Source organism: Moschus berezovskii, chromosome 11 (genome assembly GCF_049115385.1).
Source record: "Moschus berezovskii isolate FMDL1 chromosome 11, NW_MosBer_1.0, whole genome shotgun sequence".
NCBI lineage: Eukaryota > Metazoa > Chordata > Mammalia > Artiodactyla > Moschidae > Moschus > Moschus berezovskii.
In genome coordinates, this window is record NC_142470.1 from 20065490 (window position 1) to 20086892 (window position 21403).

General features: G+C 53.2%; 1 protein-coding gene and 1 pseudogene across 9 annotated transcripts in view; one reads left to right on the top strand and one right to left on the bottom strand.

Moving 5' to 3' along the window:
* The window catches only part of ATP6V1C2 (ATPase H+ transporting V1 subunit C2), a 64314-nt gene that overhangs the window by 41038 nt on the left and 1873 nt on the right, over positions 1-21403 (top strand). For 7 of the 9 annotated variants that reach the window (XM_055401082.2, XM_055401081.2, XM_055401085.2 and 4 more), the window contains 7 exons: positions 7929-8020; positions 10238-10336; positions 10915-10983; positions 13468-13560; positions 13677-13770; positions 16228-16365; positions 17172-17269. In XM_055401082.2, the coding sequence (XP_055257057.2) occupies positions 7929-8020; positions 10238-10336; positions 10915-10983; positions 13468-13560; positions 13677-13770; positions 16228-16365; positions 17172-17269 (683 nt within the window). The remainder of the gene's footprint in view (positions 1-7928; positions 8021-10237; positions 10337-10914; positions 10984-13467; positions 13561-13676; positions 13771-16227; positions 16366-17171; positions 17270-21403) is intronic. The other 2 variants (XM_055401086.2, XM_055401087.2) reach the window with 1 other exon arrangement.
* Positions 1016-6861, bottom strand: LOC148776100 (calreticulin pseudogene; annotated as a pseudogene).

A 21403-nucleotide genomic window follows, 5' to 3' on the forward strand; every position in this document is an offset into this window, starting at 1 on the left:
CACTTCTGTGACCCTGACCATCTGGGGACATTGGGGTGAATCTACATGGCCTTTGGACCCTGGCGAAGCAGGGAGGCACTTCCCAGGATGCCAGAGGCGGGAGGTGGGGTGGGGTTCAGGGCACCCTGGAAACAGGTTGATGACCACCTGCCCCCTATACCTCTTCCAAAGTTACTTGCTCAGTCATGTCTGACTCTTTGCAGCCCCATGGACTGTTGCCCACCAGGCTCCTCTGTCCATGGGATTCTCCAGGCAAGAATACTGGAGTGGATTGCCATTCCCTTTTTGAGGGGATCTTCCCAACCCAGGGATTGAAACTGGGTCTCCTGCATTGCAGACAGATTCTTTACCATCTCAACCACCAGGGAAGCCATATATACCTCTTCCAAAGTGAAAAGTGAAAGTCACTTAGTCGTGTCCGACTCTTTGCGACCCCATGGACTATACAGTCCATTGAATTCTCTAGGCCAGAATACCTCTTCCAACCTACCACTTGACAGGATGGCTTCATCTTACAGGACACTCCCCTCCAGGTCTGAGCCCCTTGGTGTTCTGACCCCAGACCCTGGAGTCCGTTCATTGTGCCCCCCTTTGAAAGATGCTCATGGAGAAGTCAGCTCTTTCCTGACACCCCTACCCCCAGGGTGGTTGTTGACTTAACAAAAACTATCAGCTTCAGTGGAGAGTTGGGCTTAAGAGCCGTAACAAGACATTGCCCAGCGTGCCACCCCTGATGACACTGGGGAGCCGGTAAGCCCTGGCCCCATGATTCAGCCCTCTCGGTGAGCCATGGCCTCCAACTTCTGCTCCATTAATGAAAGTATCAAAGTGAAGCCCTCTGGGGGCATGAAGGGTGTCTCCCGACATGTTGACTCCTGTCGCCTCCCTGAGGGTGGGCACTGATGAACATTCTGATATTTAGCCCGGAGGTTTATGACCGCTGTCCCCATCTCCCTCCACGACACATGGAGCCCCTCATATGTCTCCTGAGGTCCACCAGGTGTGGCTGGGCGGGTCAGGTGGAGGAGATGGGTTTCAGGATCCACCCCTCTGCGAGTCTCCTGCTGGCAGGCTGGTGCCCCATCGGTGTCTCTGGGAACGAGGGTGGGGCCTGCAGTCTCAGGAATCTGGGTGTGGCTTATTGGGCACCCCTTACATCACAGAGGCCCCAGCCCCTCCTGGGACAGTTGGGCAGTGATTCTAAAGGGCCCTTCAAGGAGGAGCTCTGAGTGCACCCATACCAGGTATGGCATCCTGGGGGACATTGTGCACCTCCACCCCCAAGCTGGAAGCACGCAGTGGTGTTCGGGGCTGGCCGCTCCCTGCCCTGCTGCTGCTGAGGCCAGGCCGAGCCAGGCAGCGTGGCCAGAGCTGTGCTCGGCATCCACTGGGGATGACGCTCGCTGCCGTGGCTGTCCTGGGGACACAGGCAGTGATGAGGGCTCCCAGAGCACATTGGGGCATCAGCTGATTTGGGAGCCATTGTAGAGGACAGAACCTGGCCTCTCTCTCTCCCCTGGGGGGCCCAGAGAGTGACTGTGGCAGAAAAGCAGTGTGGGGAAGCGAACCCTGGTTTGAAAGCACTCGCTGTATGCCTAGAACTTTTACTTCCTGCACACCATCGTGGGCAGGTATCACCTTCCCTGATTTCAGGTGGGGAGGTTGGCTGAGAGGTGGCCTGGCATCCCCTGGGCCCTGCAGGGGCTGAAGTAGTGCCCTGGGAGGGGGATGAAGGTCTCAGGTGTGTGCCTGGCACTGCTTCCCGAGGCATCCCTGAGATGGCTCCACTGATGGGGTCAGCTCCTTGAGGCAGGCTGGGCAGAAGTTCTGGGTATCGGCTTCCTTACCCTGTGTTTGCCCCAGGAGCACTGGAGTGATGCCCTTGGCACTGGCTCAGGCCTGTTCTGCCAATGGGAAATGAAAATCAGTTAACTAGAGATATCCTGGTCAGAGAAACTCCCTTCTAAAGTGACCAGTGTCTTCTGGGTGTCCAAGCAGGTCTCCCCACCCGGGAGGTGCCCCATGCTGACATGGGTAGGGCTGGACCCCTGATCCTCCCAACAGCTGGAAACTGAGCCCCCCTGCCTCCATTAATGACAAGGAGCAAGGATGGGGACCCAGCCCATGCCTGCGTCCATCTCTGTGGGCTGGGTCACACTGAAGTTCTTAAAAGGCCTCTAGATCTCACCAACCTACAGTAAATAGTAAAGTTTCTTTCTTTGCCGTATGCATGTCCACAGTGGTTAGTGGGGGCCTGCTTCTTGTCCACTCACTCAGGGCTGGCCCCCGGTACCTCCACCACCTGAAGCATCCCTATGCAGGGAGGTACATGGTGTCTCAAGGCTCTGCCTGGCACACATGCCTTTGATGGTGGGGAGTGTATGCCAGCCAAAGGCCAGAAAGAGCAAGGCTGGGAGTGTTTGGTTCTGGACACATTCTTGAAGCACCGCCAAGTGCTGGCCACTCTGTCCAGAATTGCAGAGTTGACCGAGATGTAGACCCACCCTCAAGGGACTCAGTCTGCTGGAGAAAGGACTCACCTTCCTGGGTAACCTGCTCTGTGGCACTGAGCTCAGAGAGGTTCAACTGACACCAGGTCATACAGCAAGAGCAGGTGGGCACCAGAGGCTAGGCACCAGGGAACTGGGTCTTGGCCTCAGTGGTCCCATATCCCTGCCCATCGACGAGGGGAACTCAGATGTGCTCCAGAAATAACTCCAGAAAGAATGAAGAAACGGACTCAAAGCAAAAACAACACCCCATTGTGGATGTGACTGGTGATATAAGTAAGCTCCAATTCTATAAAGAACAATATTGCATAGGAACCTGGAATGTTAGGTCCAAGAATCAAGGTATTTGGAAGTAATTAAACAGGAGATGGCAAGAGTGAACATCGACATTTTAAGAATCAGTGAACTAAAATGAACTGGAATGGGTGAATTTAACTCAGATGACCATTACATCTACTACTGTGGGCAAGAATCCCTTAGAGAAATGGAGTAGCCCTCATAGTCAACAAAAGAGTCCAAAATGCAGTACTGGGGTGCAGTCTCAAAAATGACAGAATGGTCTCTGTTCATTTCCAAGGCAAACCATTCAATATCACAGTAATCCAAGTCTATGCCCCAACCACCAATGCCAAAGAAGCTGAAGTTGAATGGTTCTATGAAGGCATACAAGACCTTCTAGAACTAACACAGAAAAAAAGATGTCCTTTTCATCATAGGGGACTGGAATGGAAAAGTAGGAAGTCAAGAGATACCTGGAGTAACAGGCAAATTTGGCCTTGGAGTACAGAATGAAGCAGGGCAAAGGCTAATAGAGTTTTGCCAAGAGAACTCACTGGTTGTAGCAAACACCCTCTTCCAACAACACAAGAGATGACTCTACACGTGGACATCACCAGATGGTCAACACCAAAATCAGATTGATTATATTCTTTGCAGCCAAAGATGGAGAAGCTGTATACAGTTAGCGAAAACAAGACCAGGAGCTGACTGTGGCTCAGATCATGAACTCCTTATTGAAATTAAGACTGAAATTGAAGAAAGTGGGGAAAACCACTAGCCCATTCAGGTATAAATCAAATCTTACAATTATACAGTGGAAGTGACAAATAGATTCAAGGGATTAGATCTGATAGATAAAGTGGCTGAAGAACTATGGATGGAGGTTCATGACATTGTACAGGAGGTGGTGATTAAAATCATCTGCAAGAAAAAGAACTGCAAAAAGGCCAAATGGTTGTCTGAGGAGGCCTTACAAATAGCTGAGTAAAGAAGAGAAGCTAAAGGCAAAGGAGAAAAGGAAAGATATACCCATTTGAATGCAAAGTTCTAAAGAATAGCAAGGAGAGATAAGAAAGCCTTCCTAAGTGATAAATGCAAAGAAATAGAGGGAGACAATAGGATGGGAAAGACTAGAGATCTCTTCAAGAAAATTAGAGCTACCAAGGGAACATTTCATACAAAGATGGGCACAATAAAGGACAGAAACGGTATGGACCTAACAGAAGCAGAAGATATTAAGAAGAGGTGGCAAGAATACTCAGAAGAACTATACAAAAAAGATCTTCATGGCCCAGATAACCATGAAGCTGTGATCAATCACCCGGGGCCAGACATCCTGGAATGCGAAGTCAAGTGGGCCTCACTTTGAACAAAGCTAGTGGAGGTGTTAGAATTCCAGTTGAACTATTTCAGATCCTCAAAGATGATGCTGTGAAAGCGCTGTACTCAATATGCCAGCAAATTTGGAAAACTCAGCAGTGGCCACAGGACTGGAAAAGTCGGTTTTCATTCCAATCCCTAAGAAAGGCAATGCCAAAGAATGTTCAAACTACCACACAATTGCACTCATCTTGCACACCAGCAAAGTAATGCTCAAAATTCTCCAAGGTAGGCTTCAACAGTACATGAACTGAGAACTTCCAGATGTTCAAGCTGGATTTAGAAAAGGCAGAGGAACCAGAGATCAAATTGCCAACATCCAACAAATTGGATCATCAAAAAAGCAAGAGAGTTCCGGAAAAAGCAAGAGAGTTCCAGAAAAACATATACCTCTGCTTCATTGACTACATCAAAGCCTTTGACTCTGTGAATCACAACAAACTGTGGAAACTTCTGAAAGAGATTGGAATACCAGACCACCTTACCTGCTCCTGAGAAACCTGTCAAGAAGCAATGGTTGGAACTGGACATGGAACAACGGACTGGTTCCATATTGGGAAAGGAGTACATCAAGGCTGTATGTTGTCACCCTGCTTATTTAACTTATATGCAGAGTACATCATGCGAAATGCCAGGCTGGATGAAGCAGAAGCTGGAATCAAGATTGCCGGGAGAAATATCAATAGCCTCAGATATGCAGATGACACCACCCTTATGGCAGAAAGCAAAGAAGAACTAAAGAGTCTCTCTTTTTTTTTTTTAGACACAAAACTTAATTTAATAGAAATATGTTTGTAGTTCTTACATTCTCAGCATGAGCTGAGCTAGAACCTGCTGCCCCACTCAGAAGTGGCCCAGTCCTGGGGACAGAGAGAAAGGGGAAGGGATCAGAGCTAAGGCCTTAGGAGCCCCATTCTTCCTCAGTGCTGGGGGCTAGGGATGCCACCCTCTTCTTCTACCCTCCCTCTGGGATCCAGGAAGGAGAACAGATGGAATTTTGGGCCTGGGGCTTCTCCTCCACACCACATCCCACCGTGAGTCCCCAAGATGGAAGGGAATTTAGGGATCTGGAGTGAAGAAAGCAAAGATGTCAATCAAGAGAGATGAAGGCCAGGGGTGAGGGCTGAAGGAGAATCAGAGACAAAATGCCAGTAAAAAAAAAAAATTAAAAAAGGGGGGGAAGAGGGGAGCCAAAAACAAAATCCACCCCAAATTGGAACCCGCCTGGAAAAAAATGAAATTTCCCCAGTCTTGTAGAGACATTATTTGGTGCGGCCGGCTCTGCGGCAGGAGCACTCAGACCTCAGTCCAGCCCTGGAAGTGGAGGTGGCCCCTGCAGCTCCTCCTTGGCCTGGCCAGCGGCAGCATCTTCTCCCTCCTCCTCTTCCTTCTCGTCTTCATCCTCGTCCTCGTCGTCATCTTTGTCTGCCTCTTCCTCCTCCTCCTCCTCGTCATCTTTGCCTCCTCCTCCTCCTCCCCCTCCCCCTCCTTCTCCCCCTCCTCCTCCTCCCCTTCCTTCTTCTCCCCTTCCTCCCCCTCCTCCTCCTCCTCGCCTCCTTTAGCCTCTGCTCTTCACCCTGCTTGTCTTTCATTTGCTTCTCTGCTGCCTTTGTAACACCCCACATCTCGTTGCCAAACTCCTCAGCATACACCTCATCGTTGGTGATAAGGAAGTTGTCAAAGATGGTGCCAGACTTGACCTGCCAAAGATGCAAGCCTAGAACAGCGAAGTTTTCATAGGCATAGATGTTGCTGTCAGGGGAATACTCAGGGTTGTCAATCTCTGGATGGTTCCAAATGCCCTTGTACTCTGGGTTATTGATCTGCCTGGGCTTCCACTCCCCCTTGTACTCTGGGTTCTGAATAACAGGTGGTTCCCACTCTCCATCCATCTCTTCATCCGAGTCCTCGGGTTTCTTAGCATCAGGGTCAGGAATGTGCTCAAGCTTGTCCCAATCCTCAGGCTTGGAGTCTGTGGGGTCATCGATCTTGGTGCGATCGTCCCAGTCTTCAGGCTTATCGGCATCAGGATCCTTTATCTTCTTGGGTGGCAAGAAATTCCAGTCGTCCTCCAAGGAGCCTGACTCCACCTGGCTGTTGTCAATCTTCACCTCATAGGTATTCTCAGGCCGCACAATCAGCGTGTACAGGTGGCTGAATTCATCGTCCTTGCAGCGGATATCCTTGTTGATCAGCACATTCTTGCCCTTGTAGTTGAAGATGACATGAACCTTCTTGGTGCCGGGGCCACAGATGTCCGGGCCAAACATGATGTTGTATTCGGAGTCTCTGTGCATGTCTGTCTGATCCAAACCAGCTGGAAACAGCTTCACATAGCCGCCCCCACAGTCGATGTCCTACTCGTGTTTCACCGTGAACTGCACCACCAGCGTCTGACCCTTGTTACTGAAGGGCTCGAATCTCGCCGACAGAGCGTAGAACCGGGCGTCCTGGCTAGTCTGCAGGCCTTTATCTTTCTCCTGGTCACCATAGAACTTGCCGGAACTGAGAACGAATTTGCCAAAATCCGGTTTGGGTTTGGATTCGATCCAGCGCTCGGTCCACCCATCTCCGTCCAGGAATTGCTCCTTGAAGTAAACGGTGGGATCAGCGGCGGCCAGGCCGAGAAGGCCGAGCAGCAGCGGCACGGGTAGCAGCATGGCGGGCCGAGGGGGTGGTGGCGCACGGACCCTTTAAGTTGCTCGTCCGGTAGCAGCTCTGCAGTGGGCTAAAGAGTCTCTTGATGAAAGTGAAAGAGGAGTGAAAAAGCTGGCTTAAAACTCAACATTCAGAAAACTAAGATCATGGCATCTGGTCCCATCACTTCATGGCAAATAGATGGGGAAGTAATGGAAACAGTGACATACTTATTTTCTTGGGCTCCAAAATCACTGCAGATATTGACTGCAGCCATGAAATTGACGCTTGCTCCTTGGAAGAAAGCTATAACCAACCTAGACAGCACAATAAAAAGCAGAGACATTACTTTGCCAACAAAAGTCCGTCTCATCAAGGCTGTGGTTTTTCTAGTAGACATGTATGGATGTGAGAGTTGGATCTTAAAGAAAGCTGAGTGCTAAAGAATTGATGCTTTTGAACTGTGGTGTTGGAGAAGACTCTTGGCAGTCCCTTGGACTTCAAGGAGATCCAACCAGTCCATCCTAAAGGAAATCAGTCCTGAATATTCATTGGAAGGACTGATGCTGAAGCTGAAACTCCAATACTTTGGCCACCTGATGCAAAGAACTGACTCATTGGAAAAGACCCTGATGCTGGGAAAGATTGAAGGCAGGAGGAGAAGGGGATGACAGAGGATGAGATGGTTGGATGGCATCACCAACTTGATGGGCATGAGTTTGAGTAAGCTCCAGGAGTTGATGGACAGGGAAGCCTGGCTTGCTGCAACCCATGGGATCTCAGAGAGTCGGACACAACTGAGCAACTGAACTGAGAGCCTGAGGGCATGTGGAGTGGGGGCTGGGGGGTTGTAAGAGTACGAGATGGGCTCGAGATAAGAACAAGACTCCGTTCACTGACTGATCCTAGAAAAGCCATTTATATCTCAAGCCTCCTGTCTGCAACATGGTGCTCTCTGTAGGACCGGGATGCTGGCAGTCTGCGAGAGCAGAAGGGAGAAAAATGTAAGCCGTTCCAGCAAATGGGCAGGATGCAGTGTTTTTCTTTAACTGCACCAGGAGCAATTTGTGGTGATTTTAAGTTCAACCAACTGGTTTAACTGTCTCTTGCTTTTCCAACTAGCAACTGGCACAGATCGAGACAGACCTGAAGTCCCGAACAGCTGCCTACAACACTCTGAAGACAAACCTAGAGAATCTGGAGAAGAAATCCATGTGAGTATTCGGGCCCCGAGCTCCTGGCAGCCTCAGGGCCTGGCTGAGCTGGGGTCCAGGCTGGGCTTATATACACACGTTTGAGATCATTGGCTGAGCCAGGGTCTGTGTCTGAGCTGGAAGGCCAGAGGCACTCCTGCCTGTTCACGAGCTATGTGCTGGGTCGGGAGGTCAGCAGTAGCGGTGGTTGATCCTTTGAGCATATACATTGAGTGGAGGAGATGAGGGTGAAGTGGGTCGGGGTCTGCCTCCCTCTTCTGTTAATTCTTTTGAGCAATGGATTTTTTTTTTTTGGCCACACCTTGCATCTTGTGGGATCTTAGTTCCCTGATCAGGGACTAAACCCAGGCCACTACAGTGAAAGTGTGGGTTCCTAACCACTGGAACCACCAGGGAATTCCTGGCTCAATTATTAAGTACCTACTACGCTCAGTTCTTACATGTGTGTGTGCCACCAGTGGCTCAGTCGTGTCCAACTGTTTGTGACCCCATGGACTGTAGCCCACCAGGCTCCTCTGTCCATGGGATTTCCCAGGCAAGAATATTGGAGTGGGTTGCCATTTGGTATTCCAGGAGATCTTCCTGACCCAGGGATCGAACCCATGTCTCTTGCATGTCCTGCATTGGCAGGCGGATTCTTTACCACTGGGAGAGCCCACTCAGGCCTAATATTAGGCCCTGAAGGTACAAAGCAGAATTAAGTATCATTTCTGCACTTGGAGAACTCACAATTATTCATTCAACAAACATTTATGGAAAGTGTGCTTTGCACGAGGGGTAAAGATATAAACCAGACCGATAAGGTCTAGTATCACAAGGAGTCCGGGACAGGAAGGCACGTGCAGGGTGCCTTTGGAGAGGGCCCCTAAAGGCCTTTTCAGTGATGGCTGGTTGGCAGGGGGAGGAGAGAGGTGTTGGCTCTGGGGCGGGGTAGGGTAGAGAGCCTCTACAGGTTGGCTCTTCAGCCTTGACTGAGGGCTTGAGAACTCTTTCCTTGGGAAGCATCTGCACTTAGGTATTAGTTAACGTCACAGCCTGTGCACTGATGCAACGTAGTGACAGAGTTTACTTTCTTGGGCTCCAAAATCACTGTGGATTATGACTGCAGCCATGAAATTAAAAGATGTTTGCACCTCGGAAGAAAAGCTATGACCAACCTAGACATTACATTAAAAAGCAGAGACATCAATTTGCCAACCAAGGTCCCTATAGTCAAAGCTATGGTTTTTCAAGTAGTCATTTATGGATGTGAGAGATGGACCTAAAGAAAGCTGAGCGCCGAAGAATTGATGCTTTTGAACTGTGGTGCTGAAGAAGACTCTTGATAGTCCCTTGGACTGCAAGGAGATCCAGTCCATCCTAAAGAAAATCAGTCCTGACTATTCATTGGAAAGACTGAAACTAAGCTGAAGCTCCAATCATTTGGCCACCCGATTCGAAGCACCGGCTCACTGGAAAAGACCTTGTTGTTGGAAAGATTGGAAGCAGGAGGAGAAGGGGACGACAGAGGATGAGATGGTTGGATGGCATCACCAACTCGATGGACACAAGTTTGAGCAAACTCCGAGAGATAGTGAAGGACAGGGAAGCCTGGAGTGCTTCAGCTCATGGGGTCACAAACAGCTGGACACCACTGAGCAACTGATCAACTATGCACTGATACTACAGAGCATCTCAGGAACTATAATTTTGGCCCAACTGCTGCCACACCCTAGGTCCTGTTCTAGAAAATACCATGACCTCAGTGAGACAGGGCACCACTGGACACACATGCAAAGCCATTTCAGGTGGATGTCTCCTGGCTACTGGACCAACAAGGCGTGTAATGCGAAACGGAGCTCTCATCAGGGCTGTGTTTGCCCAGCAGCCCAGGTGGCATCTTGAGCCAGCCACTGTGCTGCCACTTGTGTAACTTAAGCTGCCTGCCACCAGCGATCCCCTCCCAATAGCCGGCGGCTTGTGCCAGGGCAGCGCAGGCAGCCAAAGTGTTGAATTCAGCTCGGGTGACTGGTGATGGCACCTGGGGTCCTGCCAGCTACTGCAGTTCTGGCCTTCCAGACAAAGAGCCGGAGGACACTTGGCCCAGGGTCCCCGCCCCTCCCTGGGGAGTGTCCCAAGCCTTCCTGTCCCCCGCTGCCCTGGGTGTTATGGGTGTGCCCAGGGGTACCTCCATGTGCCTTTCTGCTGACCCCACCCCTTTGTTCCCCGTGAATCCAGGGGAAACCTCTTCACTCGGACCCTGAGTGACATTGTGAGCAAAGAAGACTTCGTGCTGGATTCTGAGTACCTGATCACACTGCTAGTCATTGTCCCCAAGTAAGTGGGCCAGGGGGAGAAGGGGTTGGGGGTTTTGGGCTGGGTTGGAGATCATGAAGGAAATCGTCCTGCTCACCGGAGAGGAAGGGAGAGCCCACCGCAGCCAGATGCTGGGGCCCTAAATGGCAGCTGTGGAGCTGGTTTCAAGAGCAGGTGACAGAGCTTGTGGTGGTCATGGTGACAGGAGTGGCCATTTCTCAGACATCCATGCATGGTTGTCAGATGCCATACACAGGAGGCATCTCACACAAGCCTGGGGGCTGTTACTGTTCCCTTGTCCTAAGACCAGAGCTCAGCTGGCCTGCCCAAGGTCACACAGGCCTAGGATTAGAGCTCCCAGCGGGAGTCTCTACTGAGTCCTTCCCGTGGGCCCCTCCCTGCTGCCTGGGGCCTCCTGGGGAGGTGAGCATTCCAATGCCCATGGCAGGGCCTCGGGGGATGTTTGGGGCCCCAGCTGTCTGGCCCCCAGCCCTACTTCCCCCAGTCCCTCAGGGAAAAGGGCACGCAGTTTTCTAGACACTCAGGATACCTCACAACCTTTTCTTCAAAAATCATTGAATGATTCTGTACTCTTGCAGGCCGAGTTACGTAAAATGGCAAAAAACCTATGAATCCCTCTCAGACATGGTGGTCCCACGGTCAACCAAGTAAGTGAGGCCTCAGGTGCTGGGTTTGGGGGGCCATGTATGGGTACTCTGAGACACCCAGCCACCAAACATATCCCAGAGGTGCAAGGGCCCTCAGCCCTCCACACATGCTCGTTCACGGCCACACATTCAGCCACAGGCCAGACTCCCTCCATCTTTCAGAAGTTTTCTCTCTTGCCGTCTCCTCCAGGAAGCCCTCCCTGACTACCTTCTGGCCCTCAGTGCTTGCAAGGCCTGTGCAGCACTCTGTTCCACATGCTCATCTTGGCCTGGATTCTTCCCCACCTGAGGGTCAAGCAAGAGCCTGGCCATGATGACCTCAGAACACGAGCAGGGAAGGAAGAGTCTTGGCATGTGGGCTGCTGGGGTCAGAGCAGGAGTGGCCAGTGAGGGCTGGAAAAGTGACTTAGAAGGGATGGAGGAACATATTCAACCCATGAGTGCCACCCAGTGGGGAAAACCAACGATTTTGCGCTGCAGGAAGGAGCAAGCATAGATCTCACTGTACGATGTGAAGTGAAGAGAAAGTTGTAGAAGGGGACACACAGCATGAAGGCATTTATTACTTAAGATCTCCAAATGGACAGAACCAGATGGTATGTGACTTGAGAGATGCCAGTGCACGGATCACGGAGTGTTTGAGGATGAGAAATGCCTAACAGCACAGCAATGACCTGGGTGTGGGCAGCAGGATGTGGTTGGGAGGGCACGTGGGTCTTTAATTGTATGAAAATTGTTTTATGTCTTAAGCTTGATGGGGAAGGGGGGATACATGGATATTTGTCATTCTCTATACCTTGGACTGCAAGGAGATCCAACCAGTCCATTCTAAAGGAGATCGATCCTGGGTGTTCATTGGAAGGACTGATGCTAAAGCTGAAACTCCAATACTTTGGCCACCTCATGCGATGAGTTGACTCACTGGAAAAGAGTCTGATGCTGGGAGGGATTGGGGGTGGGAAGAGACGGGGACGACCGAGAATGAGATGGCTGGATGGCATCACCGACTCGATGGACATGAGTTTGAGTGAACTCCGGGAGTTGGTGATGGACAGGGATGCCTGGCGTGCTGTGATTCATGGGGTCGCAAAGAGTCGGACACGACTGAGCGACTGAACTGAACTGAACTGATACCTTTCCCTGTGTCTGATATAGCTTGTCATTTGAAATGATTTGACAGTGAGTCTTGTGGCTCAGACGGTAAAGAATCCAACTGCAGTGCAGGAGACCCGGGTTCGATCCCTGCGTTGGGAAGATCCCCTGGAGAAGGGAATGGCAACCTATCCCAGTATTGTTGCCTGGAGGATCCTATGGCCAGAGGAGTCTGGCGGGCTGCAGTTCATGGGGTCACAAAGAGTCAGATAAGACTGAGTGACTAACACACACAAACACACTTGGGCGCACACAGAGCTCAGCGTGGGGGCAGCCCTGCCCACTCCCATCCCAGCCCAGAGGCCTCTGGCCTGGCATCTGCTGCAGGGCTGGCTCTCCCTGGGTCATAGTCTCTCAAGTGATAGCAATCAGGAGCTAAACTGAAGGGTGCAGGGAACAGGACAGTCACAGCCTGAGGTCACAAGGAGAGGCTGGAGGAGTGAGCCGGGGGCAGCAGACCCACAGGAGGTGGAGGAGGGGGTGCAGGCTGGCAGAGGAGCTGCCCTCAAAGCTGGCCTGTTTGGCCAGAACGTTCACTTTTCTCCAGGGCTGGCTGTCCATGGCCACGTGCAGGGAGAGGCTACTACTGGAGGCAGCTTGGCTTCTTAGATTAGAACCCCCAGGCCCTTCATTGTCAGGGGGTACCTGCGAGCCTACTGAGATAACTGTGGAAAGGATCCTGGAACCTAGGTCAGCCCCGATGGGTGGCTTGGAGAAACAGGAGAAACAGGACCATGCCCAGGCCCATGGTCAGGTCATGTGGTCAGCAGGATGCCAAGGCCCTTAGAACATGGGTCCCAGTGACCACAGCACTTCTATGTCAGGGTGTGCCAGGGAGGCCGTGTCTAATTAGAACAGTGTGACACTGGACATGAAATGCCCATTGTGGGATGGTTTTTACCAATGGGAACTCTGCCCTGCTTCATTGCACCGTGGCATTCGAGAGCTGGGCACTTGCTATGCATGCCAGGTGATTGAGATCCGTGATCAGCTGGCTCTTGGCTGATTCATGTCTGGACCACCAGCCCAGATCTGCACAAGTCTCCAGTGTTTTCCTCCAGGGCCTGTGTTCAGATCACCCGCAGGCTCCTGCAGCCCTAGCCTGGAGGGTGAGTGAAAGGAGTTAGGCTGATGACAACAGACTGCCTGGAGTTAGGACACAGGAAGGGTTGTCCTTTGTCCGGTGCCCTCACTCCTTCCAGGGCCGCTGCACCTGGACCACCGGGCTCCCACTGGCAGCGACCTACCGCCCCCGGGGAGACGATGGACTCTTTCCGGCCCGGCTCAGGGACCTGGTGGTGCATCCAGTGAATGAGACCTTCTCTCCAACAGGTTGATCGCTGAGGACAAGGAGGGCGGCCTCTTCACCGTGACTCTGTTTCGAAAAGTGATTGATGATTTCAAAACCAAAGCCAAAGAGAATAAGTAAGGGCCGGCCTTGGTGGGTTTTCCCCGAGGTTGGTTCGTCTGCCCTTGAAGGGGGTGATATCTGACCCGACTGGAAGCCTCTTAGCCACAGCTACTCGTTTGCTTGTTTTAAGGTTCACTGTACGAGAATTTTACTATGATGAAAAAGAAATTAAAAGGGAAAGGGAAGAGATGACCCGATTGCTGTCGGATAAGAAGCAACAATATGTGAGTATATGATACTGGCCGGGAGGGTTCTCAGGAAGGTTCTGGGTGGCCCCCACCTCACCACAAACCCACCCTACCTCCCACCCCTGCACCACAGGCCTGGAGCAGAAGGGCCCCGCCCAGTCCCCACCCCCCAGTGCCCTTCATCCCCCTCCCCCCGCTGCACACCCCCAGGGCCGTGTCCTCCTGGGGCTGCTGGAGCAGGTAACCCGGAGGTGGCACGTGAGCCCTGCAGCAGGAGATCTCACCGAGCCAGGCCCTGCCCTCTGGGAAGGGACTCCGGGCTCCGTCCTGAGGATGAGGGAAGTGAGCTCTGAGAGACGAGCGAGCATGGGCCCTGGGAGAGGACCTCGCCAGCCCCCGCAGGTCGGTGAGGCTGTTGGCACTTCAGGCAGCAGCACTTGTGCCAAGAGCGGCCACCACCTTGCAGAGTGCAGCCAGCGGTCACCCGAAGCCCTGGCCTGCGTGACCTCCAGGAGGGACGTGACCAGTCACCAGCAGCTGTATTTACCTCCCCCAGGCATTTAGCAAAGAGTGGGTGCTTCTCCCAGAAACTTCCGACCGCTGCCACTCAGAACCTTCTCCTGTGTGAGGGCAGCTGAGCTCAAGAGGGGAGAAAAACAGGTTTTCACGGTTGATGTGTGAGCGGTGCGGCCGTGACTCTGTAAAATGGGTGCATTCGGGACACGGCTACCCCCAGCTCAGAGCGAGCCTGAGCCCCGTGGGATGTTTTCAGGTCCCCGGCCCCTACCGGCTGCACCAGGGAGGGTTCTCAGAGAAGCTTCCAGTTCAGCCTCTAGTGTCGAGAGGAGGGAAGGGAGGGAGGTCCAGTGTGTAAACAGGAGGCTGTGTGTGTGTGTGGGTGACGGGCCGTGTGTTTGCCCAGGGTCTCCTCTGGCCTCGGGCTGGGCATTCTGTGTGTCCCACCTGACCTCTCTGGTCAGTGACTTTTGTGGAGGGACTGCAGACACATGGCCTCCGAATGAGAACCAGGCTCAGAGCCCCCCAAAATGGGGCCCCCCGATCCCCACTGGATCGACCCATCCTTCTTTGAGGAGGAAACGAAAACTGATGACATAGAAGTACCTGTGGGGGATTTCAGCCCCTCTCCCCTGGAGGTGGGCATAGCTACCTGCTCCAGTATTCTTGCCTGGAGAATCCTGTGGACTGAGGAGCCTGGCGGGCTACCGTACACAGGGTTGCACAGAGTCAGACACAACTGGAGCGACTTGGCACACACGCCCCTCGAGGAGAAAGGCACGCGCACACACAACAAGGGAACACACACTTCTTAGATCTATAATCTGTCGGCCTCTGGCCGAGGCTCCACGGCTTGGCGCCTCTTCCTGAGGCTAAGGACTCAGCTGGAGCCCTAAGCCCCTTGTCTCAGACCACACTCACCAGCAGAGAGGATGATCACCAGCCGGAGCTGAGGTCCAAAGGGTGTCCTGCCCCAGCTCGCCGGAAACCAAAATAACCCAAGGACATTTGAGCCCTCTCTTTAGCTGAGGCCTTTCCCCACTTGCTTCAGTCCTGGCCCCAGCCCCCCATGGCGTCTCTGGAGGGGGCTCGATGGTGGCACCTTTCACAGGTGTCCGGGGCCTTTGGCACCCATCTCCAAGCTGGCACAGACCCCGCTGGGGACCATAGTGATACACCGAACCTGACGCCTGCACCTCCGTCTCAGGCTGCTCACTGGCGCTTTTTCACGTGGTGTAGACTTCTGCAGCCCTGGCTGCCCCGGGGAGCCCTGCCCAGCCTCCCTGGAGGGGGAACCGGAGCCCCGAAGGAGACACACTGACTCATTTAGTTCCTTGTGAGGCTCTTGCAGTGCGCCTGCAAGCAGGGTCAGCTGGGGTCAGCCCCACACCAGCTTAAGAATCTCTTCCCACCTTTAGCCTTCTTTGAGGTGGGACCAGCAATCTGCGTCCCTGTTGTTAACTTGTTAACTGGAGGGGCCGGGCTGGGTCCCGGGTTTCAGCCCCCTTTGAGGGTACAGGCCGGGATTTTCCTGGGCTTTGCCCCTGTTTGCACAGAAAGATGTTAAAGGGTGCTTAACCCATTTCCTGCCTGCAACATGCCTAAGTGTACTCCGATTGCCGAGGAGGTGATTGTGGGCTGACCTTGAGGGAGACACCCTGACGGAGCCCACACCACCCGGCAGGTGGAGTGGTCGGTGCCAATGTGGGAAAGCTCCTGGCCAGGCCGAGGGAGGGGCTGTGGACTCTGCCCCTGGAATACAGAATCCCGGGTCTTTCATGCCCTCTGCCACCCCCCGCATCCCACCCCCAGGGGGCCAAGGGCATCATCACGCCCTCCAGTCCAACCAGCACGCAAGTCCCCGGGGGTGGGCCGGCATTCCTGTCGCCAAGCACGTGCTTTTCAAGCCATGAGAATGATTTCTGTTTTGTGATGCCTGTTTGCTGAAAGATTAATAAATCATTTCTGTGCCCTTAGCAAACTTCCTGTGTTGCTCTTAAAAAGGGATCATCCACCTTCCCGGACCACAAGGTTAAGGTAACCCCGCTAGGGAGCCCCGATAGGCCCGCTGCGGGGCAGAGCGTCAGAGAGAGGGAGAGTGAGGGCGAGGGTGAGGTAAGCAACCCCCCGGAGCCCTGGGGTTCCCCGGCTCGCACGGCCTCGCCCACCCATCCTCGCCTTTCCTGTTATCTACTGTGGCTTTCGAGGTCTTAAATTCAAGGACCCCCAGAATCATGCTTCCTCCTGATCCGCAGAGCCTCTTGGGAGCTGCCCTCTCCTCCCCCAGCAGTGATGGGTGCTTTCTGGCCAGGGTGCCTTGGTTCTGGCTGGAGGTGGCTGGAGCTGGTGATGGGGCACATCCTGGCTGGGGGCGAGGGGGTGGTGGTGGTCAGGCATCTCAGCTGTCTTCCTTGGGTGCCCCAGCTGGACCCACCCCTGACCTCTGCGGGCATCCGCAGAGGAGAGCCACACCAGCATTAGTGATAGCTGCTGTGGCTGAGGGGCTGCGGCCACGTGAAGTGGGGCCGTGAGGAGACCCCTGGAAGCGGTGGCTGGTGGATGATGCCAGGACCTGGCAGAAGGGGGACTCTTTGGCAGCGCAGTTCAGACGGAGAAGTCTGCTAGCTGCCTGCGGAGAGCCCTGGGTCAGGGGCTACCCAGCCCCCTGCAGCTTGGTCGGCGGTGGCCCCGTGTATGTGCTGGGTGGGCTGGCCCACTGAGCCACCCTGGCACCAGGCGGCCCCTGGAGAACACGCACCTGGGCCTGGCCCTGGGCCTTGTCTGACCGACCTGCTGCTTCTGTGGGCCGCTGGGCATTTCTTCTCGGCTCGGGGCTCGCTCTGTCAAAACCCACGTCCCTCTGTTGGCCGGGCGTTGGGTGGAGTGGCCAGGAGGGGTCACCGCTCTCCTGTCCTCTGCAGGGCCCACTGCTGCGATGGCTCAAGGTCAACTTCAGCGAAGCCTTTATTGCCTGGATCCACATCAAGGCGCTGAGAGTGTTTGTGGAGTCTGTGCTCAGGTGTGTGGACGTGATGCTCTGGGGCCACCTGGCCTCTGCCACCCTCCTTCCAACCAGGAGCCCCCCCCCACCCTGCCAGCCTCTGGGACATGCCCTGGCCCTCCTACTCTCTTCTTCTGCAATTCTTGGCTCTTGGCAACAGGCTTAGGGATTCCTGACTCCAGCAAACCTTCCCTCAGTCCTGAGGCCCCTGCTGTCCAGTGCTCTGTGTCTTTCCTGCCAGGCTGGTGTCTTGCTCCCCCTACCCACTCTCTGCAGCTCTCCAGGGCCCAGTGGCTCCTGCGAGAAACACCAGCACTGTCTTCATCCTTGACTTTTGAGGCCTAGCCCTCAAGGCAGCACAAAATATAAAACCCAAACGAACCGACAACAACAAAACTTACTTTACCTCTTTTTTAACAAATGCAAAAGAGGTTCACTATTTTGTGGAAAACTTGGCAACTACACGTAAGCACAAAGAATGAAGAAAAATCACCTGTAACTTTAACGTCAAGAGGAAACACTGCTAACTCACTGGTGTTTCTAGCATCCTTCAGACTTTCTGAGTTTGTTTTTTTAAATTTGCAGATACGCATGATTTTTATAAAATGTTTACAAAAATGGAGTCAAACAGGAAATATTTACTGAAGCCCATTTGAACATTTCCTGTATCCTGAACTATTGGTGGTGGTGGGGGGTGCGGTCTTGCAGCACTGCATGTAGCTCACTGCATCCCCATTCCCAAAGCTCAGCCTGCTCAGGCTTGCAGGTCCAGTGGCCCCTTGGCCCCTCTGGGGTGTTCTTGCTGGGCCCCTTCCCTGTGTACACCCAAGGCGTCCTCAGGACCCCATCCCACACCTGCCTGGTAGAGTGTCCCGCTCTCTTTTCCTTGCACAGGCTTCCTAGGTGCCCCCTGCTATTCGTTTCCCCAGAGGCTTCCCCTGGACTTCTGGCTCATCTTCCCTCTCAGTCCTTTCCTCCTGATCCTCGTATCTGCCAATGGCCTCAGGTTCCTCCCCAAACTTCAGACCCCCTTGGATGCCTCCCTGCCCTCATCCTCACGTCCTCCCCTCCCTCCACATCACGGCACCCCTGACAAGCCTCCATCCTGCCTTGGCCCTCGCTCGCTCTCTTTCACCATCTCCTTCCCAGCTGTTGCCAAAGGCTCTTCCTTGGTCCTCTGCCTCCAGCTCATCCTTTATGTGGCTGCCAGTGTGATTTTGTCCAAACACAAGCTGGGTCTGACATGGCTCCTCGTCCTCTCTCAGACATCTCAGACCTCTGTCATGGCAAGCATTGTGACAGCGGGCTGAAGGGCAGGCTCAAGATAACCCAGAGTGTTCCAGACATCAACAGGCCCCAGTCTGTCCCTGCTCACCTTGAAAATCATTGGTCCTCAGGCTCAGTATAGCAAAGCCTGCCATCCTTACTGGAGGCCCATTTTGCTCAAGAGCAAGGTCCAGAATATCATGTTTGCTCCACAGAGGTCCCGAATATCATGTTTAAGCTCAATAAAATGGAGTATATGCAAAAACAATTCTATTTAAAACTATCAGTGTATGACATTTTTAAAACCTATACTTCTATTTCTCCTGAATAGTTGTAATACATCACTACTGTTTAAAAAAAAATTCAAGTTCAGAAATAGGTACTGTGGAAAGTAAGTTAGTCAGTTCCACCACCCATGCATTATCCCGGTTAATGGTTTTAAGACTCTTCTTTCCCAAGTCAGGTCATTTGTACTTGATGTTCTGCAATTTTTTTTTTTTCATCTGCTTATAGTTTCATCACTATGCATAGAGATACTCGATCTTTTTTCATGACTTTTTCATATTGCATCATATGGAGCGCGCATAAGCTAAGAAAACAGATGTTAAAGCAACTTGATTAGAGCAGATGGCTACAGTTCACCTGTTACCTTGTTTCTCCGACCCCTCGGCCTTTGCCCTCAATTGGCCCTTGCTGCTCTGTCTTTCCTCAGAGTTGGTTCTGTCCTTTTTCCCTACTCTGGGAGCTAGAGAGGAGGGCCGGGGTGACTTGCCTCTCTGCCTGTCACCCAGCCTGGAGTTGGACAGAGAGGAGGTGCTCTACGTTTGTGGGCTGAATCACATCAAAGAGAAGTGGACCAGCCCTCGGTGGAGGAAGTGCTGGTTGGTTCATTGTCAGGCGCTTAGATCACCCAAGATGAAAATAGAAATGGGCCCTGGGTGAGTGGTGGGACCGTGATGAGACTGGAGAAGCTGGCAAGGTAGCTGGGTAATTTAGCCTGGATCTTGGGAGAGGACTTGGTGGAGAATGAATGTTAGGGAATCACCAGTGACGGTTGATGTGTTTGGACGAGCTCACCTACGGAGCGTCATTTAGAGGTACACCAAAGGGGAGCCCAGCCTCTAAGAGTCGGGGCAGAGAAGCCCATGGGGATGTCAGAGGCTGGAGGAGGGAGAGATGGGTGAGTCAGGAAGCAGACGGTCAAGGCTTGACGTGTTTCTGGAATGGGACCACTGGGCGTGAGCAACTAGTGACTGAAGGATGCTCCGGTGACATAGGACCCTGGATGCTCTCATAGGTGGGATGAGAGCTGGGGGAATTTTTAAAAAGGGCACAATGGTGGCATGTGAGCAGGCTGGGGTGGTGACTGAGACCTTCTTAGTACAGAGGGCGCAGGTGGAGGGCCCCCATCTAGGGGGCCTCGAGGGGATGGAGGCTTCTTTACTGAGTGGTCCAGAAGTGGGCAGCCTGGGGGCGGCTGGAGGAGAAAGGAATGGGAGAGCTGACCCCCTGTTCCTGGAAGGCCTGTTCTGAGCAGAATGGAGTTGGTGTTCGAACTGACCAGAAGGGACAGCTAGCAGGGAGAGGACTGGAAGGGTCTGGGAAGAATGTGGAAGCCCTGAAGCCAAAAGGGGTGTGGGATGCAGAAGGGGTCCAGAGCGTGGAGGCCGGGTGAGGGGAAGGAGCATTCCTGTAGCCAGTGTCTAGCTAGCGGCGTCTGTTATTCACTAGACACGGGTAGAACGCTGCACAAGGAGCTCATGGGCTGGTCAGGGGAGCAGAGCTCAGCAGACGGCCTCTTGGCTCAGGGGAAGGGTAAACAGCCTCCCCGGAGAAGGCAATGGCAAGTCACTCCAGTACTCTTGCCTAGAAAATCCCATGGACGGAGGAGCCTGGTAGGCTGCAGTCCATGGGGTCGCTATGAGTCAGACACGACTGAGCGACTTCACTTTCACTTTTCACTTTCACACATTGGAGAAGGAAATGGCAACCCACTCCAGTGTTCTTGCCTGGAGAATCCCAGGGACGGGGGAGCCTGGTGGACTGCCATCTATGGGGTCACACAGAGTCGGACACGACTGAAGTGACTTAGCAGCAGCAGCAAACAGCCTCCCAGAGCAACCTGGTGATGAACGTGGTGGGGTGACCGGTCGGAGGGTGGCAGAGTGATGGTCTGGCTACTGCGTCTGTGAGCTGGAATGCCGTCTCCAGACACACATGTGTCCTGGGCTCTGGATCAGTAACTATCACCCTCTGACAAGTCTAAAGTCTGGTGCTTGGACTTCCCTGCCGTGGGCAGGGACAGCTGTGCTGGTGAGGTCGTGGGTGTGTGGTGGGGTCTCCATCCAGGGCACTGGGAGTGGGGTGGGACATTCAGGAGGGAAGGCAGGGTGAGAGCCACTGCTCATCCAAGCGACAGGGGCTCTCCAGGAAGCACTGTGACCTTCTGCTCATTGTCCTCTGGGTAGCCGGAGCTTGATGACAAGAGACGTGAGCAAAGAAGGAATGAGGGTGTCTGCTGGGCCATCCTCACACCCACCATCTAGCCCAGGGGCTCCTGCTATTCCCTGCCAGCATCAGTGACCCCTGTGCTCTCCTCGCCTCTCAGCTCTGGTGGGGCCCGCTCGCTCAGTGTCCTAAGGCCGTGGGACCAGGTAGGTCTTCTGCTTGGTTACAGTGAGGCAGTGACAAATGGCCCTTTCATTTTACTTTTCTATAGACCCACTAGGAGACCTCAGGACTTGAGTGAACGCTTTGCACCATTAACAGCCAGAAATGAGGATCAGGAAAGTGAGGGGCTAATTTATGGGCCTTGATTGTGAAATAAAAACGAAGTTATACTAACAGTTTAGGCAGTAAAAGGGCATCTCAAGGCCAGCTTTCAGA